This window comes from Mustelus asterias, chromosome 4, assembly GCF_964213995.1.
Source record: "Mustelus asterias chromosome 4, sMusAst1.hap1.1, whole genome shotgun sequence".
Classification (NCBI taxonomy): Eukaryota; Metazoa; Chordata; class Chondrichthyes; order Carcharhiniformes; family Triakidae; genus Mustelus; species Mustelus asterias.
In genome coordinates, this window is record NC_135804.1 from 56,817,038 (window position 1) to 56,844,279 (window position 27,242).

The 27,242-nt window shown below is 42.2% G+C and overlaps 1 protein-coding gene across 3 annotated transcripts in view; it reads right to left on the bottom strand.

The window, feature by feature from the left end:
- LOC144492725 (Golgi apparatus protein 1-like) overlaps positions 1-27,242 on the bottom strand; it is a 129,231-nt gene that overhangs the window by 6,593 nt on the left and 95,396 nt on the right. The window contains exons 12-23 of one of the 3 annotated variants that reach the window (XM_078211083.1): positions 25,585-25,722; positions 24,959-25,045; positions 21,645-21,707; positions 21,304-21,417; positions 20,233-20,321; positions 19,107-19,224; positions 13,558-13,650; positions 9,170-9,307; positions 4,933-5,056; positions 3,084-3,226; positions 1,653-1,754; positions 1,414-1,521 (exon numbers count right to left, since the gene is read on the bottom strand). In XM_078211083.1, the coding sequence (XP_078067209.1) occupies positions 1,414-1,521; positions 1,653-1,754; positions 3,084-3,226; positions 4,933-5,056; positions 9,170-9,307; positions 13,558-13,650; positions 19,107-19,224; positions 20,233-20,321; positions 21,304-21,417; positions 21,645-21,707; positions 24,959-25,045; positions 25,585-25,722 (1,317 nt within the window). Of the gene's footprint in view, positions 1-1,413; positions 1,522-1,652; positions 1,755-3,032; positions 3,227-4,932; positions 5,057-9,169; positions 9,308-13,557; positions 13,651-19,106; positions 19,225-20,232; positions 20,322-21,303; positions 21,418-21,644; positions 21,708-24,958; positions 25,046-25,584; positions 25,723-27,242 lie in introns of all 3 variants that reach the window. The other 2 variants (XM_078211082.1, XM_078211084.1) reach the window with 2 other exon arrangements.

A 27,242-nucleotide genomic window follows, 5' to 3' on the forward strand; every position in this document is an offset into this window, starting at 1 on the left:
TCCTTTTTGTAATTATGGAGACCAAATTCTTCAAGTGTAGTTTAACCAAAGATCCACGAAAGTTTCACATAACTTCTCCGCTTTTTGAATTCTATTCCTTTGGAAATGGACCGATGTGTATTGATTGCATTTTTCATGGCTTTGCTAACATGTGTTGCCACTTCTAATAATTTGTCAATCTGCTCTTAGATTCATTCACACCTCTTTCCTTGAAGTACTTGCTTTGATCTGACACCAAATTCTAAGTTGTTGCAAGATCGGATTAGGGACCAATAAATGTTTTGTTAAAAGGAGACAAAGTTTGCAATTCTAAAGAGAAAATGCTGGAAAATCTCAGCAGGTCTGGCAGCATCTGTAAGGAGAGAAAAGAGCTGACGTTTTGAATTCTGATGACCCTTTGTCAAAGCTCGGAGCTTTGACAAAGGGTCATCTGGACTCGAAACGTCAACTCTTTTCTCTCCTTACAGATGCTGCCAGACCTGCTGAGATTTTCCAGCATTTTCTCTTTTGGTTGCAATTCAAAACACTTGCTCAATGGATATAGCCACAAGATTCCATCAGCTTTGAACAAGCAAAAATAAACTATTATACAAGGTCAGAAAGAGAAAACAATTTACAATATCTATATTATACTCAGTTAATAAACACAGTACGTGTTAATTAACAGGCAAACTGTGGTCAAACACACAATGCTGCACACTAAATCGCAAATGTGACCAAAACAAAGTCCACGGAATTCTCAACAATCCGCACAGTCATCCATAACATTGAGTTAACCAATTTCACTGAAACTCTGTCTTACTCAAGGGATTTCAATATTTACTGAAGATCTAACCTGAGAATTCCCTGCAAAAGTTGCTCCAACTTGAAGGCAACAATGATGGCCCACCTTAGAGGGTTCCAATCTTGCCTCCCGAGATTCCATTCGCCTGGATTCTAAAGAATTCATTCAAGCACCAACTCGAGTAGAACTTCAGCTCTCCGGCCACGCCAAGCAGGTCACTACTGCTCCAAAGAACTTTTGCCTCAACGACCTGCAGCACAGTCACCAAACTTTGGCTGCCTTCTTTGAACTTTAGGGCTTCGCCTGAGTCCTCTGCAATTACCCACAGCCTATCTGCTAATTTGAAGTCTGCTAACTACTTTTTAAACTTAACAGGGATCTCTTCCTGCACCAGCCACAACCCACCCCCCACCTCCCCCCCAAAGTTTTCACGTCATTTTCTATCTCTATGCAGGCACACTGGGTCCAAAAGACTTACAGATTTTGATCTGCACATGTGCAAACATTCTTGTGGTTTGTCAGGATTTAAAGTCCCAAATTTCAGGTGTCGCTCTTTAGGAAAATTGGACTTCCAAACACCTGAATAATTAACTTTTAAAACCTACAATTCATTATGAAAATAGACTTACCTTTTTGCAAGATTCTCCTGTAATCTTCAGCAGGTTGATTTTCAGGCACTCCTCCACCTGCCCAGTCTGTTCCTGTGCTGCTGCTTCCTCTGCACATAGCATAGTAATCTGCAATTGTAAAGGGAGGACACAGTATGATCCCACTTGCAATCTCACTCCAAGCTACACTTCATTATCCCAGACATTATTCCCCATGATATACAACCCCCCCACCTTCACGTCACCACGGTCTGGCTCACCTCTTTAGTGCAGTGTATCTGCAGTTGAGGGTCCAGCCTGTAGTCCAGGGCTGACTCCTGGATAATCACACGGATCTGATCTTCACAGTCAGAAGACAAGCGCTGCCAAGAAATGAGAACACAGTCAGCTGGAGCTCAGTTACTAACATAAGGTACTGCTAAATTCATGCTCTCAGCACATTCTTAAAGGAAAATTGAAGATTCACAATAGCTCAGATCAGGTCACTGCCAGGCAGACTAAATATAGCTTAGAAATAAAGAAAAAAATGCCGATCAGTGGAATCAGCCTATTATTTCTACTCACTGCAGGGCAAGTAGAAAGGATGTGTGCACAATAAGTACAGGCAGAGCCTCAGTGGAAACAAAATCTGTCCATCTGCACAACTCTAAAAGGCAAGTCAGTACACCAAGGTGTGATGAAGCTGGCTGATATCCAAAAAAAAAATCTAGGCCCTAACCAACTTCCGTTTTACACACTTTGCTTATTCATCCAACCCACCAGGGCTTCCACTTACTATTGCATTCTCCAATCACTCTGGAAACATTAGTTGCCTTCAGTCACCAATCTCCGGTTAATAAGGGGCTGTGTTAAACAATTTGGAAATAGAGTTCTGTGCAGTTTTTTGTAAATCCTGTCAGGAAGAGGTGGCCATTAGCACACAGAAAGCTCCTTTGCTGCTTCACTGCTGACAAGAACTGCAGTTCATAAAATGTCACATTACGGGATTATCTGCTATCTCACTAAATGTAGCTTCTGCAAATAAACGATCTGTCAAAATAGTGGGAAGCCTGCCTCTAATTAACAGTTAGCTTTTGCTCAGTTCTTGAATATGTGTTCCTACAAAGCAAGGCTGGAGATGGTCAGTAGGACCATACTCACGATGCAGGTCAGTGAAGTAACTTCTTGGGGAAGTTATTGTCCTACAAACTTGCATTAAGCAGGATATGAAGGCTCAGTGAAATTTTTTTAAAGTATCAGAATTTTTCTAAACAAATGGAAAGGCTAATATAAAATATGACAATGGTTTCTGGTACGTCTACTAAATGGCAAAAGAAAAACAGATGGACTTCTCGGACAGGCCTGCTGATACTCAATGATGAGCAAATTCTGCGCACGGAACAGAATCATACAGAAAGGAAACAGACATTTGACCCATCAGGCCTATATTAGTTCTGTGAACGTGTTTTCCATTTTATCCAATCCTTTTTTAAGTCTTTTTCCAACTAGTGTGTCCAAATTCCTCCTCATTAATAATCCTTAAAGAATCTAGTTACTAAGCAGTGAAATTAGTTTCAGTTCCTGATTTACTTATCAAAGCTTCATTTCTTAGTTATGTAACAATGAGCAAAGGAGGATAGGGAGTAAGAGAAATGACCAACATGTCGTTCAGGAAAACGGTCTCCTTCGTGGCCCACCTGTCCTGTCAGTACCTGGTCAGCATATTTCAGTTTCAGACAGGAGACGACCTGACCCTCCAGCTCTTTGCCATCCTTTACATTATTCAAAACAGACTGGCAGAACTTGGGGATGTCAGCCTTGCAGGCTTTCCTCAGAACTGGATTTAAACGGTAATCTGAAACAAGCACACAAAACTTAAATGAAAAATGCACAATAATATGTGGAGGAAGAACTGATTTAAGGCGTAAACTCCAGTTGTACGGCTGTGCTTGCAGTCAGCTTGAAAGCTTTGACGTGGATCATGTGCAAGTTAACATTTCAGCTAAGTTGGCATGAAAGGTTGTCTGAGACCAAGTGACCTTCCATTGGGAGGAAAAGGAAAGGTGAAATTACCCTGGACTCTGCCCCATTTCGCCCTTTGGTTGAAGTTGGTCTGCCGAAAGAGCTCCAAGAAAGAAATGAAAGAAAATGCACTATAAACCCAGGAAAGAAAATGCCCTAAATAACCAAGGCTATATTTATTAATACAACATCTGGTAAATTGGTCAGGCATTTAAAATCAAGGTTTCATTGACATCTTCATTTAGACTTGCATGAATTTTTAGGAGTTGAATTAAAATAAATTGTCAGGGGATATTGGAAATTCCTCCCACACAAAGCTATTGAGAATATGAGTTGAATGAAAATTTCCAAAACAGAGATTGATTTTTGTTAGGGAAGGGTGTTACAAGATATGGAACACGTTGGTGGGTGAATGGAATTTAGATACAAATCAGCCATGACCAAACTGAATGATAGAACAGACCTATTGTTCCTAGATCTCCAGGGACAGCCTATCTGTAAAAGGAGTTGCAACATTCCCCTCATGGCCAACTATGAATAACTGGAGTCATTTTCAGGCAACTCTTTCATTCATTCTGTTGCAAGCAAGATCAGAGGATAATATACTCCAACTTAATGAAGCAAAAGTGTGAACCCCACTGCAGATTAATAAACTCTGCTCACTTCAGAACAAAAAGAAACTTGGGACAGCATTAACAGTCCTTGGAGTTTCAATGTGGAATCAGATCATTCCTAAAGCAGAGAACCAAAACACCAACACTGAAAAGCCATGAAAAGCCTTGTTAAACAATCATGCACTAAAATTACCTTGCTACACATGGAGAATTGAATGCTACACGATTGCACATCTGTCCATGAAGGAACTAATCCAAAGGCAATGTTCAACTCACCACTTATGCTTCCTATGTTTCTTTTCTTTCCTACAAAAAATCCCCTGCAGATTGGAAGCAGTGTGTTCAGGACTGAGCTTGGGCACCCTGAAACCACCATGCATTGAGAGATAAATGTTCCCTCTTGGCTGATTGCAACTGTCATAGAAACCCTACAGCACAGAAAGAGGCCATTCGGCCCATCGAGTTTGCACTGACCACAATCCCACCCAGGCCCTACCCCCATATATTTTACCCACTAATCCCTTTAACCTACGCATCTCAGGACACTAAGGGCAATTTTAGCATGGCCAATCAACCTAACCCGCACATCTTTGGACTGTGGGAGGAAACCGGAGCACCCGGGAGGAAACCCACGCAGACACGAGGAGAATGTGCAAACTCCACACAGACAGTGACCCAAGCCGGGAATCGAACCCAGGTCCCTGGAGCTGTGAAGCTGCAGTGCTAACCACTGTGCTACCGTGCCGCCCACGGTTTCCTGCGGAAATTAATCTGGGCTATGTCAATTCTTGCTCCTGACAGGTGGGCCTACAGTACAGAACTGTCATAATTCCACATAAATTTGGCAGACAAGGCTGCAGTTCCTGACATGGAGTTTTCCAATCCTACGAATGTTGCCAGATTTCCTGGCATCAACAACACGTACCAGTGTTCTGTGTGATCTGCCGCTTGGTTATCATCTGCTTGCACTTAGGGTCCATCAGTTCAGCATTCTTATTCTGCTTCAGGCACTGCAATACATTCTTCGAGTCAGCATCAGCACAATAACGCTGCAAATAAAAGGGAACATGCAACTGTCAGTCAACTCACCTCGACCACCTTCTGAAATCCCTACCGCCCCATATGCTGTTCTTCAGCCAATTCAATTCACTCCACATGCTATCAAGAAATGGTTGAAGCCACTGGATAGTGAAGGCTGTGGGCCCTGACAACATGTCAGCTATAGTAAAAACTTGTGCTCCACAAGGAGCTGCATCCTTGGTGAAATTGCTCCTACTATTCAGTTACAACACTGGCCATCCAGCCAACAATGGAAAATGGCCTAGGTATGTCCTGCCCACAAAAACAGGACAAATACCATCCCAGTCTATTCTTGATTATTAAATTGATGGAAGATGATGTTGACCGTATTCTGCCAGACCCTCAGCTCCCGACCTCATTGCAGCTTTGGTGCAAACTTGGACAAAATAATTGAATTTCAAATCCAATGACGTGGAGCATGTGATCATGTGTGACATCAAGCAGCCCTGCAAAATTTAAGTCAATGGGAATTGGGGGAAAACTACTTCCACTGGTTGGAGTCACATCCACCACACAAGTTGCGGGTGTTGGGCCCAATCATTTCAGCCCCAGATCATATCCTAGGCCATAATATTTTCAACTGCTTCATCAATAACCTTCCCTCCACATGATAGGCTCAGATGTGGGAATTTTCATTATTCAGTTCCATTTGCACTTTCAAGTGGACTGAAGCTGTCCATATTCAATTCAACTTTGTCATTGTATAATGCACAAAGAAAGAAAAGTGAGCTTGCAGGCTCCCAAGATACAAAGGAAAAAAAAGTAAATGCAGTAGTCATTATAAAATAGTGCCAATAGTCATTAAGTGTATACACGCATATTGCACAATGTCCATCGCCTGGGAATATATTAAAGATGTGGAGATGCCGGCGTTGGACTGGGGTAAACACAGTAAGAAGTCCAACGGGTTTATTTGGGAGCAAAAGCCACGAGCTTGTTCCGAAAGCTCGTGGCTTTTGCTACCAAATAAACCTGTTGGACTTTAACCTGGTGTTGTTAGGCTTCTTACTGAATATATTAAAGGACAGAATTCAGCTGGGTAATAGCTCTGGGGAAGAAGCTGTTCCTGAGCTTAGTTGTGCAGGCTTAAATGCATCTCTAGCACCTCCTAGATGGCAGGGGGGGCAAAGAGTCTGTGGGTGGGATCTCTGGTGATGCTAAGAGATCTGCACAGACAGTGTTTGAGATAAATGTCCTGGATGGCTGGTAGCTGGGTGCCGATAAAGTATTGGGCAGTTTTGACTACCCGCTGCAAAGCTTTCCGGTCAGAAATGGAGCAACTGCCGTCCCACACCGTAATGTAGTTTGACAATATGCTCTTTATTGTGCGCCAGTACAAGTTTGAGAGAAGCTTGGGGGTACAGACTGGCTCTCTTTAGCCTCCTCGGGAAGGATAGGCACTGCTGAGCCTTCTTCACTAGGGAGAGGAGTTGAGGGGCGATGAGAGGTCCTGCGAGATGTGGACACCCAGGAATTTGAAGCTGCAGACCCTTTCCACCTCTACCCCATTGATGTAAATGGGGCTGTGCGTGCTGCCTCTGGACTTCCTGAAGTCCACAATGAGTTCTTTGGTCTTCTTATTGTTGAGGGCCAAGTTGTTTCCAGCATTCCATATCACCAGATGTTGGACCTCCTCCCTGTAGGCTGACTTGTTATTAGTGATCAAGCCTACCACCGTAGTGTCGTCCACAAACTTGATGATGGTATTGGTGTCACAGACAGGCACACAGTCATAGGTGAAGCAGAAGGAGAATGGGGCTCGGTACGCATCCTTGTGGAGCTCTGGGTTAAGGTGGGGGAAGTGAGGTTATCTAACCTAACAGACTGGGGCCTGTTGGTTAGGAAGTCCAGGATCCAATTAGAGGGAGATGTTGACTCCTCGGGTATGGAGTTTATGGACAAGCTTGGTAGGGGTGATGGTGTTAAATGCTGAGCTGTAGGAGCTGGACAACATTTAAGCTTGGGATGATAGGTGACAAGTAACATTTATGCTAGACAAGTGCAAGGCAATGGCTATCAATCTTCAACAAATGAATTTAACCACCATCAATAGCATTACCATTGTAAAATGCTCCACCATCAACAAGAAACTTAACCGGACCAACCACACAAACATTTTGGCTGCAAGGTCAGAGGTTGTGCATTTTGTGGCAACTTACCTCCAAACTCCCCAAAGCCTGACTGCCATTTACATAACATGGACTCTAGCAGTTCAAGAGTTCATCACCACCTTCTGAAGGGCAATTAGGGAGGGCAATAAATGCTGGCCTAGCCAACAAAGCCCAAGTTCCACGAATTAAAATATATATTTGGATATTAGAAAACAAACTTACGTGCAATAATAGCAGCAAAGGGCCCAATCGCCTGACTACAATATGCTCCCAAAAGCAACGCCTGTAGTCAGTCTCTTGATCAATGCTCTAAAGTGACTTTAGGTTTAAATTAATTGGAATATCCTTGCTTTCACAGATCATTTTTTCCTCTTGCAGACTCAAACCACAGGCTTAAACAATCCATTGGACTTTGAAAGCGACACATTCCCTAGTGGCGCTGCTGCACGAGTGGATAGGTTGTCAAGTGAACAGAAACAGAACAGACTTTGATTTTGAATAAATTAATATATTGTGCCTGTATAAAGATCAAGCTAAGACAGGCAAAGCTTCCCAATCCCAGCATGTCTGGCTTCCAGAAGGCGGCTTTTGTCTTTGGCTTCCAAACAGCATGAATGTGCTCATTAGGCCAGTAAGACTACTTTTGGGGATCCAAACACTTATCATCTAGTGGATCATGCAACCTGGAAATAGTTAGAACTCCTCTCTGCATTAGTTCATGCCTGCATGCATATTCATGGACTCTGCAATTTAACCTCCAGACAGAAACAGGTAACGTGAGCCAAACTGGCATATCCCCAGCAAGATTTAACTGAAAACATGCTGACTGTTAAAGAATATACCTATACTGCTGACAACAGAGCAGTTCAGTTTGAAAAGATAAGGCCATTATCCAGCTTGTGGTATTCTGTAACGATTTATTTGTCTAATGTACAAATAAATCTAGTTAGTTAACTTGGAAACTGAACCCAAGTGTGTGTTAATAATCACGAGGGGCTCAAAAATAAATCACAGGTGGCAATGAAGGACTCAATACAAGAACTCTACAGCCATCAAAAACTGCAGCAGCTGCTTTTCATTCATAAAGGGTACAAGATTGGCTGCACAAGTGCAATGAGACCACATCAGAATACCTCAAAAGTACATCGCACTTGGGTAAATGCCCACCTTCCATCTTGAGGATGTGGCCGAGTCAATGAAACAGCTTCTGTTTTAGGAGTTGTAACAAACTTGGAAGCTCTGTCTTTTGAGAGGACTGCCACATTCGTGATTTTGTTCTCCCAAGATATACCCAGAATGTGGCACAGGCAGCAAAGATAGAAACTTCAGCTTCTTTTCTTGATAGCTGTAATTTGTTCATGTTTCACAACCATACAACAAGGTGCTGAGAACACTGATCTTATAAATTATCAGCTTAGCCACAAGTCAGCTCGATTCCTAGTGGGGCATTATTTAGAGCAATCAGAGGCTGAGATGCAACACCTTATCCCATGATCATGGTTTTCTTGATGCTAATAGCCAGGGATAAGCAGTTAGAGACATGGGAGACAATCCATGAGTTTCATGTAGGCACAATCTACTCCATGTGCCTGCTACAGCAGAAGTGTAACAAATAGGCTACACATCTTTACCTTACTTTCATAGATCTCACTAAAGCACCCAAAACCATTTGAAGGGTAGGAGTCCGCAAGAATTTTGGGAAGAGAAGTTGTCCAAAGCTCCTCAGTTTCATCTGTTCCTTCCATTTCCAGACAAACTCGGAATTTCTCCACTCACTATATAAAGTAAAACACTGCCTTCAATAACATAGCAGTGCCCTTCAAATCCAAACCACACTTCTCTCTGGTGACAAGTTCAGGATCACATTATAAACAAGCCCAACCTTCTGTACAGTTTTTATTATATAATCTTTAAGGGTATAAACAATGAAGTCTCCAGACTGAATATTTCTCTGAAGTTCTGACCACTTACCTTAATCATCTGCTTGCAGACCCTCATGAGGGTATAGTCCAATTCAGGGTCACTCATTTCTGTCTCCTGTAGTTTGAAAATTTTGTCATGACAGCGGGTGGACAGAAGCTTCTTAACATCTTTAAGACACTCAACCACCTAGCAAGAGGAAGAGCACACACAGGGCTACTCAGTCAGACAGACCCAAGAAAGTCTCCATTCTAACTCAAAACTAAATGTATTTCTTAAATTGTATCATTGTTTTTCATAAAAATTAAACAACAGGGTCCAAGACACAACAATGCAACTAGGACGTGGGGCAAGAGAGATAGAGAAAGGTCAAATGGATAGAGGTATTGTCTCATAATGAACAATCTCAGTACCGAGACAATGCTGAATTTCGGAAGGGTGGTTCAGAGCATGGGCAGACCAAGCTGAGGTCAAGGGTCATTTGGAGCACAGGACTAGACTGGCATGCAAGCAGCAAAGTGGACAACTAGTCCGGTACCATATCGTGCCAATGCAGCACCCAGCCTAATTGTCCAGGTTAATTAATTATTTTTTATTTCACTCAATTAAAATTGATGCATGGCACATTCTTAAAAAATGCCCGTTTTTGAACAGCCAGATCGGAGACACTGCATCTGTACTAGATGCAAAATACATTTAACGGCTAGAGCACAAAGCAAAGCCATGATGATGCATCCTAGACCTTCAGTTTATCATTAAACAGGTAACTGAGCAGATTATTTATTTAGATTCAGAATAACTAACCATCTCTCCTTAACATTCCCATCACCATCGCTAATTCTGCAGGTTATCACTGTCTAGAAAGTGAACCAGCCCTATAAATACTGTGGCTACAAGAGCAGGTCAGAGGCTGGGAATTCTGTGGTGAGTAACTCACCTTCTGATTTCCCGAAGCCTGTCCACCATTGACAAGGCACAAGTCAGGAGTGTGATGGCCTAACCTGGATGAGAGAAGGTCCAACAAGACTCCAGACGCTTAACACCTTCGAGCACAGAGCAGTCTGCTTGATCAGGACCCAATCCACCACCCTAAACATTCACTCCCTGCCACACCGATGCACAGTGGCAACAGTCTACGAGATGCATTGCAGCAACTACCAAGGTGCCTTCAATAGCACCTTCCAAACTGCAGCCTCTATTACCTAGAAGGACAAGGGCAGCAGGTTCCCTCCAAGCCACACATCATTCTGACTTGGAACTATATCGCTGTTCATTCACGATTGCAGGATCAAAATCCTGGAACTCCCTTCCCAGCAGCACTGTGATGTACCTGCACCAAGTGGACTGCAGCAATGCAAGGCAGCCATTCACCACCAACTTTAAGGGCAATTAGAATGGGCAACAAATGCTGGCCTTGCCAATGATACCTGCATCATATTAAAGAATCAAACACTAGAGAAAGAGGTTGATTTTGGGGTGCTAAGAGAAACAGCAGCTCTTAGAGGCACAGCTAGGTGAATTTACAATATTCTTTGTTGTACAAATTTATGAGTAAATGATGTTGAGTGATACAAGAGCACTGGAGGCTCATGTGACAATACTGCGCCTTTAAGAAATGTACTTATATAATGTTTCTTGAGGGGTGTGTTTAAAATTCAGCTCTGGTTGACCTGGAGCAGATCTGTCTGCAAGCCAGGTAGCTCCATGCTGAGAATACAGGAGAATAACTGATCCTAGATAATGGGCTGTTTACTTTGACCTGAGCTAATGCATTTTGGGGTTCAGAGTAAGATTTAATTAGGTCAATTGACAAGAGACAGTCACATGAACGAGTGTAGTTAAGCTTACTGGGGAAAACAATTTAGTTTTCTGCTTAGTTTTGAAAAGAGCAAGAGGCATCTCTCTCTCTTTCTCTATGAAGTCTGCTGTTTGGGGCCTGCTAGGAGAAAAAGGTCTCTCTCTCTAGAGGTGTTCTGGAAGCTTGAGGACTGGCAGCCCATGTACCAGCATGTAAGCCTGTGTTTGCCAACTGATTTTGAAGAGGGGTCTAAGTTATGAGTTATATTGCTCAAATTGGAACGAGAGATCAGTTAGCAGTTAAGAACTGTATCTGGTCATGTTTAAGTATTTTAATTGGTAAAGTTAGGCTAGCTATAGTTAAAATGCATTGTTAAATAAAGTTGGTTTTGATAAAAGCAAAGCTTCCTAGTGTGTCAGTAGAAGCACACCTCGAGCAAAACACCTTATCCTCACACTAATGCCAAAAAAAAAGTAAGGGTCTAGTCTAACTTCATAACATACCTTGGAGTTTCTGATCTGGTCCCTGACACTCAACATTCTCATGCTAACTGCTCTTTACATGGTACTCTGTTGTCCGCAACTCCAAATACTTCTCTTGTCTGGAATATTTTTCAATTCTTAAACACATCAATCATAGTGCTACAATCACCCTGGACTTACTGGATTGATGTCACCCACAGGGATAGGTAACAAATGCAAGGAACACTTTAAGCTTTGAAAACACGTCTAACAATGAATGCCAAGTGGTCCGGGATGACTGAGAGCTGACTTGGCACAGGTAAGTGTAACTTGCAGAATAACATGCCTGGAGTGTGGAAAAAAAACAGGGAAGCCATGCAGCTGAGCTCAGATCCTAAACTCTGGAATACCTGCCATGCAACTCTCCGCCTTTCTAGCTCACTTTCCTCCTTTAAGACACTCCTTAAAACCTATGTCTTTGACGGAGTCTTTGGTCGTTTGATGCAACACCGCCTTCTGTGGCTCAGTGCTATATGTTCTTTGCTAATGCTCTGTGCAGTATCTTGAAACATTTCATTATGTTAAAGGCATTATATAAATATAAGTTGCATATATACACACACCAGGTCTGTTTCTGCACCATCTTTAAAACTGTCTCATTTCCTCTCCACATTCTTTTAACCAAAACACATCACTTTACACTTCTCTGCATTCTGCTATGTGACTGCCCATTTCACCAGTGTATGCTCATCTGATATTTGTTACTCTCCTCCTCATTGTTAGCTGCATTTCTTGGCTTCAGGCCATCTCCAAACTTTGACAGTGTACACCCAAGTCTTGATCATTAAGATTAACCAGTAAGGGCAGTGGTTCTAATACAGGCTCCTGGGGAACCCTATTTTATGCAGAAATCCCCATTAATGATTCATTTTGAATTGCAGCTTTGGGTGCATCCAGACTTCATCTATGAGCAAAGCCCAATATGATAATGTCAACCGAGTGCGAGGAAATATTTTGGGTTGGTGTTCAAACACTTTCCAGGCCAAATTTTGTATTGGCAGGTCAATCTTCAACATATTGATTTATCCCTTTTGCAATTTAAATTTCTTGTTTAAAGGCATTTCTAATTTGTCTTCAGCACTTTACATATTTAGAAACGTTTCAGTTCCGCAATTTGTTCTTTGTTAACCTTCTATTGCTCCAAATTTAAATTCTGCTCCAAGCTCATGAACTTGCATAGATACGTGAAATTTACATTTCATAACCTCAAAAGTGTGTAGATGAAGAAATCTGTCGAAAATGTGAACAGATGTTGCTGAAGGAGTTGAAGCCCCACACATATTATCTACAAGATCTAAAGGATTGCACTAACAGATCTAAAGGCAAAACACAATCAAAATAGCAAGAGAGAAATCCATCATATTGGACACTACTTTCTGGCTCAAAAGCATCGTCGGCAGACAAAGGCCCAAAAGGATTTGATGCTGACTCTCTGTAGGTCTCTAAAGGTATTCATTCTATATTTCTGGCTGCACCAATGGCTCTCATCTGATAGCGAGATGCCAGGTGTATCAACAAATATCAGTTCATAAATTCCAAGTTTTATCCAAAATTAAAATTCAAAGGGTATGCTCGAGATAAAATCAACAAGAGCTGATTTGAACAAAATGAATGATCTGAAATTAATCAGATCCAGATTCCTGTCAGAAATATAATTAGGTCGAGAAACATCCAATTTCCCAACGTGGAATGACTCAATGTATCCAGCTTCAGAATGGCTAAATAACTAATTATTGAAAGTTAAAGAGCAATCCACCTCACTACTCATGCTACTTTTTTGAAATGTCTTACAAGAGGCAATACTTTCAGAAACAGTCAATTCATCTGTAAAGTGTAGACTTCAGTTTTGAAAAGCCATTTGCCAAGGGAGCTAATTGTGCTGTTGACCAACATTCCCTCCAAGCTTTGCAACAACCCGAATGTCAGCCATGCAGGCCACACACAAATCAGCTACTGTAATCTACAATGCAAGCACTGCAGAGCAAAAAAAGGGCCTGTGCACATTCAAGGAATTAGAACATTGCTCTTAACATTTGAAAATATTTCCCCTCTCCCATATTGGCTTTAAAACCCTCAAAACAGTTTTCCAGGTGAAGATCCTGGGTTCCTCAGTTGCTTGCCTGTGCATTCCCAAATGGTACGTTCTGACAGTACTTATCAATATCTGCTTTGCAAGATACATAGAGCTCAGGCTCCAAACGGATGTCCTCAGTCTGTGGAGAGATAAAAGAAGTGTGCATAAAAATACATGACTTTCCTTTATATGTTATATTTTAGAGTGGCACAGTGATTAGTACTGCTGCCTACAACGCCAGGGACCCAGGTTCATTCCAAGCTTCAGGTGACTGTGTGTGGAGTTTGCATATTCTCGCTGTGTACGCGTGGGTTTCCTCCGGGTGCTCCGGTTTCCTTCCACAGTCCAAAGACATGCAGGTTAAGTTGACTGGCCATGCTCAATTGCCACTTAGTGTCAGGGAGATTAACAAAGTAAATATGTTAGGGTATACATGGGGATCGGGCCTGGGTGGGATTGTGCAGGCTTGATGGGCCAAAGGGCTTCTTTCTGCACTGTAAGGAGTCCATGATTCTATTCTATGATAAGCAAGTTTGTTGTACACTTAGCAAGGGTCCACTTTCCTTTGAATTCCCTAGTTCTTCTTCCCAAAAAATTAGAAATTCTAGTCAACACCCTGGAATTTCTCAGACAAATTTACCATTTGTTGTGTCTTCTCAACACACACTTGAGAATTTTTAGCAAATTTCTGACTAAGAGTAAAATCACACTCAATTAGGACCTCTATATTTCTTGCAATGCTCCCCCAATGGCCTATCAGCTTCCCAAATGAAGGGTTCAGGAAGGTACTATTTTCAGAAACAATGTCTCACAAAGAGAGACTCGCATACTGTTAAAGGTTTAGACGGGGTAGAGTTTGTAAAATGTGTTCAGGAGAATTTTCTACATCAGTATATAGAGGTGCCAACTAGAGAGGATGCAATATTGGATGTCCTATTGGGAAATGAGTTAGGGCAGGTGATGGATGTGAGTGTGAGGGAACACTTTGGATCCAGTGATCATAATGCCATTAGTTTCAACCTGATCATGGATAAGGATAGATCTGGTCCTTGGGTTGAAGTTCTGAACTGGAAAAAGGCCAAATTTGATGAAATGAGAAGGGATCTGGGAAGTGTGGATTGGCACAGGCTGTTCTCTCGTAAGGATGCAAATGGAAAGTGGGAGGCCTTCAAAGGAGAAATTTTGAGAGTGCAGAGTTTGTATGTTCCTGTCAGGATTAAAGGCAAAGTAAATAGGAATAAGGAACCTTGGTTCTCGAGGGAGATTGTAACACTGATTAAGAGGCAGAGAGAGTTGTATGAAATGTACAGGCAGCAAGGAACAGATCAGATGCTCGAGGAGTATAAAAAGTGCAAGAAGCTACTTAAGAGGGAAATCAGGAGGGCGAAAAGAAGACATGAGGTTGCTTTGGCAGACAGAGTGAAGGAAAATCCAAAGAGCTTCTATAGGTATGTTAGGAGCAAAAGAATAGTGAGGGGTAAAATTGGTCCTCTTGAAGACCAGAGTGGTAGACTGTGTATGGAACCAAAAGAGATGGGGGAGATACTAAATGGCTTTTTTGCATCCGTATTTACTGAGGAAACGGGCATGGAGTCTACGGAAATAGGGCAAACAGGTAGGGAGGTCATGGAACCTTTACAGATTAAAGGGGAGGAGGTGCTTGCTGTCTTGAGGCAAATCAGAGTGGATAAATCCCCAGGATCAGACAGGGTATTCTCACGAACCTTGAGGGAAGCTAGTGTTGAACTTGCAGGGGCCCTGGCAGACATATTTAAAATGTCAGTATTCACAGGGGAGGTGCCGGATGATTGGAGGGTGGCTCATGTTGTTCCGTTGTTTAAAAAAAGGTTCCAAAAGAAATCCGGGAAATTATAGGCCAGTAAGTTTGACATTGGTGGTGGGCAAGTTATTGGAAGGTGTGATAAGGGATAGGATCTACAAATATTTGGATAGACAGGGACTTATTAGGGAGAGTCAACATGGCTTTGTGCGTGGTAGGTCATGTTTGACCAATCTATTAGAGTTTTTCGAGGAGGTTACCAGAAAAGTGGATGAAGGGAAGGCGGTGGATGTTGTCTATCTGGATTTCAGCAAGGCCTTTGACAAGGTCCCGCATGGGAGGTTAGTTAGGAAGGTTCAGTCGCTAGGTATACATGGGGAGGTTGTAAATTGGATTAGAAACTGGCTCAATGGAAGAAGCCAGAGAGTGGTTGTGGAGGATTGCTTCTCTGAGTGGAGGCCTGTGACTAGTGGTGTGCCGCAGGGATCGGTGTTGGGTCCATTGTTGTTTGTCATCTATATCAATGATCTGGATGATAATGTGGTAAATTGGATCAGCAAGTTTGCTGATGATACAAAGATTGGTGGTGTAGTGGACAGTGAAGAAGGTTTTCAAAGCTTGCAGAGGGATTTGGACCAACTAGAAAAATGGGCTAAAAAATGGCAAATGGAATTTAATGCAGACAAGTGTGAGATATTGCACATTGGAAGGGCACACCAAAGTAGAACGTACAGGGTAAATGGCTCAGGGCACATTGCCCATCCATCCCCATTCAGTTGGATGTACTCAATCCAAGCTGCTGGAGAGACTTTAGATTTACACCCAGGTTATGATTTTATGAGTCAATTTTCTTTTAATTTGTCATTATCTTATGCAACTTGGCCCTGTCAAAGACACTAGATGAAATTCTTTAAAGTTTTTCATTTATTCATGCCACAAGTGGGCTTACATTAACCCTGCAATGAAGGTACTGTGAAAATCCCCTCGTCGCCACACTCCAGCGCCTGTTCGAGTACACTGAGGGAGAATTTAGCACCGTCAATGCACCGAACCAGCATGTCTTTGTGGACTGGAGGAGGAAACTGGAGCACCGGAGGAAACCCATGCAGACGCGGGGAGAACTTGAAAACTCCGCACAAATCACCCAAGTCAGGAATCAAACCTGACCTCTGGACAAATTCTCCAGTCCTCTGGCACCATCCCCGTCGACAGCGAGGACCCAAAGATCAAAGCCAAAGGCTCTGCAATCTCATCCCTTGCCTCCCAAAGAATCCTAGGATACATTTCATCAGGCCCAGGGGACTTATCGACCTTCAGTTTATTCAATATCTGACACAATATGTGGATAGGCCAACAAGAGGTGAGGCCACATTGGATTTGGTACTGGGAAATGAACCGGGCCAAGTGTTAGATTTGGTTGTGGGAGAGCACTTTGGAGATAGTGACCACAATTCGGTGTCTTTTGTTATTGCAATGGAGAGGGATAGGGCCGTATGGCAGGGCAAGGTTTACAATTGGGGGAGAGGCAATTATGATGCGATTAGGCAAGAATTAGGGGGCATAAGTTGGGAACAGAAACTGTCAGGGAAAGGAACTAATGAAAAGTGGAACTTTTTCAAGGAACAAATACTGGATGTCCTTGATAGGTATGTCCCTGTCAGGAAGGGAGGAAATGGCCGAGTGAGGGAACCATGGTTCACGAAAGAGGTGAAATGTCTTGTGAAAAGGAAGAGGGAAGCTTATGTAGGGATGAGGAAACAAGGTTCAGATGGCTCGATTGAGGGTTACAAGTTAGCAAGGAATGAGCTGAAAAATGGGCTTAGGAGAGCTGGGAGGGGACATGAGAAGTCCTTGGCGGGTCGGATGAAGGAAAACCCCAAGGCTTTTTACTCTTATGTGAGGAATAAAAGAATGACCAGGGTGAGGTTAGGGCTGGTCAAGGACAGTAGCGGGAACTTATGTATGGAGTCAGTAGAGATAGGCGAGGTGATGAATGAATACTTTTCTTCAGTGTTCACCAAGGAGAGGGGCCATGTTTTTGAGGAAGAGAAGGTGTTACAGGCTAATAGGCTGGAGGAAATAGATGTTCGGAGGGAGGATGTCCTGGCAGTTTTGAATAAACTGAAGGTCGATAAGTCCCCTGGGCCTGATGAAATGTATCCTAGGATTCTTTGGGAGGCAAGGGATGAGATTGCAGAGCCTTTGGCTTTGATCTTTGGGTCCTCGCTGTCGACGGGGATGGTGCCAGAGGACTGGAGAATGGCGAATGTTGTTCCTCTGTTTAAGAAAGGGAATAGAAATGACCCTGGTAATTATAGACCGGTTAGTCTTACTTCGGTGGTTGGTAAATTGATGGAAAAGGTCCTTAGAGATGGGATTTACGACCATTTAGAAAGATGCAGATTAATCCGGGATAGTCAGCATGGATTCGCGAAGGGCAAGTCGTGCCTCACAAATTTGATAGAATTTTTTGAGGAGGTAACTAAGTGTGTTGAAGAAGGCAGGGCAGTTGATGTCATATACATGGATTTTAGTAAGGTGTTTGATAAGGTCCCCCATGGTTGGCTTATGATGAAAGTGAGGAGGTGTGGGATAGAGGGAAAGTTGGCCGATTGGATAGGTAACTGGCTGTCTGATCGAAGACAGAGGGTGGTGGTGGATGGAAAATTTTCGGATTGGAGGCAGGTTGCTAGCAGAGTGCCGCAGGGATCAGTGCTTGGTCCTCTGCTCTTTGTGATTTTTATTAATGACTTAGAGGAGGGGGCTGAAGGGTGGATCAGTAAATTTGCTGATGACACCAAGATTGGTGGAGTAGTGGATGAGGTGGAGGGCTGTTGTAGGCTGCAAAGAGACATAGATAGGATGCAAAGCTGGGCTGAAAAATGTCAAATGGAGTTTAACCCTGATAAATGTGAGGTGATTCATTTTGGTAGGACTAATTTAAATGTGGATTACAGGGTCAAAGGTAGGGTTCTGAAGACTGTGGAGGGACAGAGAGATCTTGGGGTTCATATCCACAGATCTCTAAAGGTTGCCACTCAAGTGGATAGAGCTGTGAAGAAGGCCTATAGTGTGTTAGCTTTTATTAACAGGGGGTTGGAGTTTAAGAGCCGTGGGGTTATGCTGCAAATGTACAGGACCTTGGTGAGACCACATTTGGAGTATTGTGTGCAGTTCTGGTCACCTCACTATAGGAAGGATGTGGAAGCGCTGGAAAGAGTGCAGAGGAGATTTACCAGGATGCTGCCTGGTTTGGAGGGTAGGTCTTATGAGGAAAGGTTGCGGGAGCTAGGGCTGTTCTCTCTGGAGCGGAGGAGGCTGAGGGGAGACTTAATAGAGGTTTATAAAATGATGAAGGGGATAGATAGAGTGAACGTTCAAAGACTATTTCCTCGGGTGGATGGAGCTATTACAAGGGGGCATAACTATAGGGTTCGTGGTGGGAGATACAGGAAGGATATCAGAGGTAGGTTCTTTACGCAGAGAGTGGTTGGGGTGTGGAATGGACTGCCTGCAGTGATAGTGGAGTTAGACACTTTAGGAACATTTAAGCGGTTATTGGATAGGCACATGGAGCACACCAGGATGATAGGGAGTGGGATAGCTTGATCTTGGTTTCAGATAAAGCTCGGCACAACATCGTGGGCCGAAGGGCCTGTTATGTGCTGTACTGTTCTATGTTCTAAACAAAAATCATCTTTATACAAAATGCAAGTATGCCAATCATTTCTCTATTTAACAGACTATTTCATTAGAAATGCATGACAAGGAAGGAGCAATGGTACTGACATAGCAGCACAGTGAGTGGCACCCACCATTTCTAGTTCCTCCACACGAAGCTGTTTGCGACATTTTATGGAGACACGCTGTTCCTTGTTGTCCTGAAGTGTGTCATTCCGAACTGTGGTACTCAGACAGATCACTACATCCACCCTGTGCATAAAGAGGGTGAAGGGTCAGAATTATTTTACCCAAGGTTCCTTTCACCACTCTTGTTTGTTAAGTTTCTCAGTCAGAACTATGTAGCGTGTGGTTCCAGAAACATCCTTTGATATCTCAAGTGGCTATTAGTCATTTGTGCACTTCAATAGCGATTGTCAAAAGGCTATTTGCCTATGGGCACATCACAGTTGAACTGTATCCTTGCTTGACTTACCCACAATTAGGGATTGTTTCATGTTGGAGTTGGGTTTCTGACCACTTTTTCCTTCCTAACTAAGGTACTTATCGAGCATAGTGTAACAGTTATGAAATTGGATTAGTAATTCAGAGGCTTGGACTAATAATCCAGAGAACATCGGAACATAGAAGCAAGAGTCAGTCATTCTGCCTCTCAAGTCTGCTGTGCCATTAATTTACATCATGGCTGCTGTTCTACCTCAAAGCCATCTTCCCACATTATCCCTATAGCCCTTAATGTCATTGGTATCTAGAAATCTATTGAACATGTGCAATGACTATGCCTCCACAGCCCTCTGCGGTATAGAATTCCAAAGATTCACCACCCTCTCACTGAATAAATTCCTCTTCATTTCAGTCTTAAACAGCTTACTTCTTATTCTAAGATTGTGGACCCTCCATCATCCTCCCCTCACCAATCAGACGAAACATCCTTCCTGCATACACCCTCTTGAGCCTTGTAAGAATTTTGTACATTTCAACAAGATCACTTCTTATTCTTCCAAACTCTAGAAAATACAGCCCAGTCTTTAATCCTAGGACAATCCTGCCGTCCCAGGAATTAGTCTGGTGAACCTATGTTGCACTTCCTCTATGGCCAGTATATCCTTCCTTGGGTAAGGAGACCAAAACTGTAAGCAATAATCCAGGTGTGGTCTCACCAAGGCTCTATCAATTTCAGTTAGAAAAAGGATTTAAATCAGTCCTTTAAATTACGTTGAAACCAGAATCAGTGTCCAGATAATAAAGGCATGAACTTACTTCTTCTTAATATTTGGACACAATTTCAACACATCTTCTTTACACGCCATCTTAAACTTATAGGAGAAACGGAAATCTTTCATTTGGATCTGTAACAGTAGGCAGAATTAATGTGTGCAGCAAAACAAAAGGAGTCAGATTTTCTCAGCTTTGAACATCAACTGGATTATATATACTGAAGGGAAAGTTTGGGTCAAGTGGCTAACAATTATCTTCTCGAAGCCTATGGATGATTGAACAGTGCTGCCCTCCCAGAATTCTTCACATGATTGAGCAAATATGATCACTTTCCTTTGATCTCAGGAAGCACAGGGAAAAGATATTGCAGCACCATTCATTATAAGTCATATATCTCACCTTCATTAATGTTTTCCCACAGTTTCATTTTCGAATGAAAACCATTTTCTGTAAAGATTCTGACTTTGTCATTGTGTTGCCGAATCTACCCTCACAACAGAGCTGCATTTCATATAGCACTCTCAAACTGTGACTCATGTTGATTATGTTACCTGTGTATAACTACAGAAGATGTATTGCCACATATAGCATGTCAAACTTCAGGGAAACCAAGAATATAATAACCAGCTGCACTTGCATTAAAGGAAAAGTAATGGCAGAACGGAAGAGGACAGATGAGCGCAAAAGAGAATTTAAGGTTAAAAAATGTCCAGTGAAAGCACTTAAGAATTTGGAACATTGGTAGATAAACAAATATATTGGATCATTTGCATCATGTGTTAAAAGACTACTCAATGGCATTCCTACCAAGGGTTCACATCATGATGGGTGCTGGATCCACATGACAAAAATACATTACTAGATGAATTCAGATTCACCAACTGGTAGTGGAGCACTTACGTGCAAGATGGCCAACAAACTTAAGAGACTTTGCCAAGGGAGTGGAAAAATCACACCAGCAGGCAAGAAGAAAGTTTTTGCAAGTACACAATCTGCATGGATGGAAATTAATAAGCTACGAGTTTTAGCAATAACGTACACCACCTTTTAAAGGAGAAAAACTTCAGATGACTCATCGATTCTCCCACTAGTCTAATAAGAATTATCTCTTACCAACTGGAAGTGCGTGACTCCAACGACACACTTCTCGTTCATCTCCTTCTGATGCTTATTTTGAACCAGGCACTCCATCAGGTCCCCACTATCAATCTGATTATCTGCTAACTCCTGCAAGAGGAGAAACACAATGAGACCACTGTTTAAAATTAACAAGGAAAATGCATACTGATACCATTGTTGCTGCCCAGGGAACAACAGATCACCACATTTTAACATTGTTACTTTCACTGCTAAGATGTATGAGGTTTAGGAATTCCACTTTAAATATAAACTATAGACTATTTGAAATCTTTTGGCTTCTGGCAAATATCAGGAAGCATGTCTCAGTTACTCACGTGACAATATGTCTGAATGACAGGATCACAGGCCCTCATCAGTAAGGCCTCAATCTGAATATCCTAGAAAAGGGATGGGGAAAACAAGATCAGTTCACTTATTGTCACACTCGCATTAACAGATTAGAGAAAAAAATGTTGAGTGAACATGATTCTCGTTTTTAAAACAAAGACAGACAGACCTGTTAGCTAATTTATAAGAGATGAGAAAGATCTACAGCTGCTCAAGAAGGGGGCTGAAGGTCAAGTACAAAGAGAATCAACAGTTGTTTGTACAGCTCCCACTGTGCAGGGACCATGGAAACATTAAGGAAAGTGCTTGACCAAGGTCTAACGTGCAAGTTCTATTGTAATGCTAGTATCCTGGGATATTCTTGTTCAACTACCTTCAGGAGTTGGGGAGCAGTTTCTCTCTGCTCTCATAATTTACGTGATTATTGAGGTTCTTAAAAGAGAAGGAAAATCCTACCCGATACTTGTAATTCCAAGTAAAAGTTGTGTGAGAAATGTCAACTTCCTCATCCTTAAATGAGGCCTGCTTAAATGAATCTGCTCCAGTGACATCAACAAGGAATAAAATTCACCCGAGTCCATGATTTTGATGTCAACACAAAATGGGTGAACAAGAGTGCTCATTTGAGATTGAGTTGGTGTACACCATTCACTTGAAACAGGTGCAATGGACTGAATGATCCTCTCATTGAATGTTTTATAAACTTCACAACAGTTGCACAAAACAATGGAACATTTCAAGTCACAGCTGATGTACCGTAAATATTCAAAAATCTTAACTCAAATTTTACAATATTCCTCTGCCCAATTGGATGGCAACAGAAAATAACAAAATGAGGATTGGTGTAATTCCTTGCACAGAGTACAGAACATGTGAAAAGGACTTATGAATAAAGGTAGCAGTGGGGAACAAGTCTTGACTGTTTGAGCACTAGAGGTGGGTGAGCCAAGAGGGACTGAACGGCTTCCCTACTCATGATCTGAGGAAGGGTGACAATTCTTTGTGCAGTCACGGTTTAAGTGCTTTCCTTAGTGCAACACAGAAATACCCTGCATGGCATATGGGTATGGAAGTATCACTGACACAAAAAGGTGAAGCATTCAGTCTCAGTATGAACAAGTGAAAAAACTACTACTGCATTAGTCAGATTCAATATACAGACAACGAATTACAGAAAGACAAATTTGCAGAATGGCAATTACTTGGCAAATAAAGTTCAACACAGATAAATAGGAGTACATTTGGGGGGGAAAAAAGGGCAGTCACTTATTGCTTACAGGATGAAAGCCGAGGTGGAGTAGAAGAGCAAGAGATCCAAATAAGTCAATCACTAAAAGCTGTACCACAGGTTTAGCGAAGTCCACATAAAAAAAGCACACCCAAGCACTAGGTTTCATTGCTAGAGGGATGGAGTTGACAAGTAGTGAAGTTATGCCAACCTGTATCGAACCTTCGTTCGACTACACTTGGTTTACTGCGTGCAGATCTGGTCACCCTATTATAAAAAGAGCCACTGGAGATGGTGCAGAGAACACTTACAAGGATGATTACAGAAACACATGGGTATACATATCAGAAAATAATTGACAGGCTGAGTCAGGTTTTCTTCTTGGAAAATAATCTGAAGGGCAATCTAATGGAGGTCTTTAAAATTATTTAGGTTTTAATTTGAATGGAGAGAGAGAAATGCTTTGTCTTGTGGGGAAGGACATAATGAGAGGCCATCAATATAGGATAGCCACCAAGAATGCATGAATCCAATGAATTAAAGACGGTTAAAGTCACATTGAATCTTTACCCAAATTGTGGAGAGAATGTGAAACTTGCTACCACAGGAAGTGATTAAAGGGAATAGCATTTAAGGGGAAATTAGGCAAGTATATGAGGGAAAAGGGAACAGAGGGTCACAATGATAAATTTAGATGAGAAAAGATGGGAGAAGGCTCTTATGGACCAGTTAGGTGAATGGCCCATTTCTGTGGTGAAATCCTATCCAAGGCTATGTAATCCAACACTATGCAACACAATCCTATGCATGAATGGATGTCTTTGGACTGAGTAGCAATTATAAAATTGCTAAATAACTATTGATCTAACTGATATCGTGATGTATTACAAATGCAGCAAATGAAACAGATCAATACGAAGTACAAACTGCACATGATATGTAGGATGTTAAGAGTGCTGGTAAGTGCACAACAGATTCCATGACTCCAAACATCTTAAAAGGAGGGGCAAATCTGAGGAGAACGCAGCGAGATGCTATTCTTATCTGAAGTGCTCTCTTCCTTCATAGTATATCATTTCAGTGATTTCTCATGGGATGCCGCAAAACAGGCAGGGAGCAGAATCTACTTTCGCAATCACATGGCACTGACAGCACTTCAGCTGTTCTGTTTGAAGTCACAGTCTCCATGGTTTAATACAGAACCACTCTGGGAAGCAGAGACTCACTCAGTGACACCAGATAAGCACCATCACATGGTTAGAGACTTCATTGAACATTGCAGGAATTTCTTGTACACCAATTATAATTTCTTTTGATAAATCAAGAAGTACTATGGAAAAAAATGTCTCCTTTTACAATGTATGGAGGATGCTAGGATCCAATGAATTAATGACAGTTAAAGTCAGATTGGGTCTTTAAAACTCTCAGAGCAGGGGGAGAAAAAAGGGTCACAAACCATTATACGAGATTCTCCCTGGGTTCTCTCAAAGGATTTGAAGCACCGAGGGATACAACTGCAATTTAGAAGCAAGAGCTGACCTAAAGTAATTGAATGTGCGGTCAACAGTACCACAATACTAATCTGTTCAAGTGGATAAGCTGAATAAATTGAAAATCAAGTTATCAGATTATGGATTCAGTGCTTAAGGAAGGCTTCTTGGTTAAGGAAGAGCCTGTCCAAGCAGTCAAACAACATTCCAGAGAGAAGCAATTATCACAGGAGACAGAGAAAAACAGTTAATAGCACAGCCTATATCTTAGGAATGAGTCACAGCCACTGAAGTGGAGGGAAGCAAGCAAGGACGCCAAGGTGGGGGGTGGGAAGGGAAGAGGGAGGGGAGAAAACGAGGATCACCAGCCCACTGTAGAATCCAAGGGAGATCTCAGAAATTCGCAACCACTCAATATAAATATTGTGGGCGAATATCTGACATCCAAAAAAATCTAATCCCAGTAATGAGTTCAACAATACCTCTTGCACGTTGTTAAAGTCTCTGAGAATAGTGTTTTCATTAAAATTAGATAAATCTGGTGACCCACTTTGTGAAGTTACTTGCTGATGTTCTAACTTACCTCCGACTCCAGCTCTGTCAGATTACCCACAACGTCTCTACAATCTACTGCCAAATCATCAAGATGATCCTGGAGACACTCCAGTTCCTATAAACATAGCAATGCAACCAGGAATGAACATCAAGAATGCACCGTTGAATCATTAATTTGAAACAAACACTGGTCTTGCTCCCATTCCAGATTCAGCAGCAATGCTGGGGAAAAGGCCTGCAACAATCCAACAGGGAACCATCACGAGGACCACTTTCTAATGAAATCACATACAAGTGTTGAGGAAGAGTTATAAACTGTATAAATACTCATTTTCATTTTGGACGTAACACATGACAACCCAAGTCCAAAGTGAGGTGCTCATCACACCATCACCATGCCCCCAGGGTTGTCCAGACACATTCTTCACATGTGACTTAAATTCAGAGGGCAAGGGACAGTAGGTTTTCCACACCAGATACTTTCGTCAAGTGGACACAGTAGTTCCTCTGAGAAACCAGATCGAATCCAGTTATCAGATTAGCTGTAAACGCCTCCCTGCAGAATGCATACACGTCTCGTTTGACCTTCCCACTTTTCACCCTCGAGGACAACCCCAGCAATACTGCAGATAAGTACATCCAGTTTGGCGTTACCTGTCCAGGATCTGTCTTTTCACTGCACCATTTCCCGAGGTCTATTATGCATCGCTCTTGTAATGCAGGTTCCAACTTCACGTCCAAGGCTCGCTGATGAAGAATTCGCTGAATCTCTGCTCGGCAGTCTCTGGATAACTAGATGGAAAAAAAAATCTTCGTCAGTTTGCTTTTTGTCATTTCTAAACAATGTTTTACCTAGCCCAACAGGTACGTGCTGGTGTTTATGCTGCACACAAACCTCCATCCACTACAAGTATCCTTCTCTGTTCCTTTCTGCCTCATGTACTTAATTAGGTTCCACTTATGTGCCTTAATGCTATTCACATCAACCACTCAATCAATCTCTACATTGGTAATATAGAAAAAAATCAGCAGTGACTTAAACATGATTTTGAACAGTTACACAAAACATGAACAAATTGATTCCTTAAAAGGAGGTTCATAATTCAGTGCACTGAGGTCCAACCACACATTGGGGCAGCATGGTGGCACAGTGGTTAGCACTACTGCCTCACAGCTCCAGGGACCTGGGTTTGATTCCCAGCTTGGGTCACTGTGTGAAGTTTGCATGTTCTCCTCATGTATGTATGGTTTCCTTCAGGTGCTCCGGTTTCCTTCCACAGTCCAAAGATGTGGGGGTTAGGTTGATTGGCCAGGCTAAATTGCCCCTTAGTGAACCAGGAAGTGTAGGTTAGAGGGATTAGCAGGGTGAATGTGTGGGGATACAGGGATAGGGCCTGTGTGGGAATGTTGACGGTGCAGGCTCGATAGGCCGAATGGCCTTCTTCTGCACTGTAGGGATTCTATGATCAAATTAGCATCGTGACAATAGTACTTACTTTAAATGTACACCAAGTCCATAATACCAAACTAACATAATCCTCAAAATGAAGCCTCAAGACTGATTGTTTGCAAGTGTACCGTTACAAAACCCAGCCAGCAGCTGAGGGACTTTATTACTACAAGTTAAACACAATGGATTTTTGTTATAAAATGAAAAGGATACGAACTGAATGTATTGGCTATTAAATACATGTATTCCAAAACAAAACAGTGATTTCAGCTTTAGTAAGGGGTTGAGGACAGTTTCCACATGTTGAGGATTCCAACAAAGAAACATATTACACGGTATGATATAAATACTGAAAGAATACACGGAGCCAGTACAGATTATAACACTGCAGCACATCAGTTTATTTCCCTTATGTTCACTAGGAGAACTGCACTGTATCCACATTGAGATTATTGAAGTCTTCAGCTGTCATCAGTAATAGAGGAGCAGAGACAAGGCACTGCTCAACTCTCATAAGCTTAGTGGTGCAAACAGAAATCAGCGTGTGAACACTTGCATTGATTCTGGAAGGTATAATCATCTGCAATTGGCTTACTGAAAGCAACATGAAAAAACATCTGAGCATTCTATCACTGCTTTTAACATATTGAAAAATTTAACATTCACAGAATCATAGAATCGCTACAGTGCAGGAGGCCATTTGCATCGACAACAATCCCACCCAGGCCTGCTCCCCCTAGCCCCACGTATTTACCCCGCTAATCCCCCGAACACAGTCAATTTAGCATGGCCAATCAGCCTAACTTGAACATCTTTGGAGTGTGGGAGGAAAGCGGAGTACCTGGAGGAAACCCACGCTGAC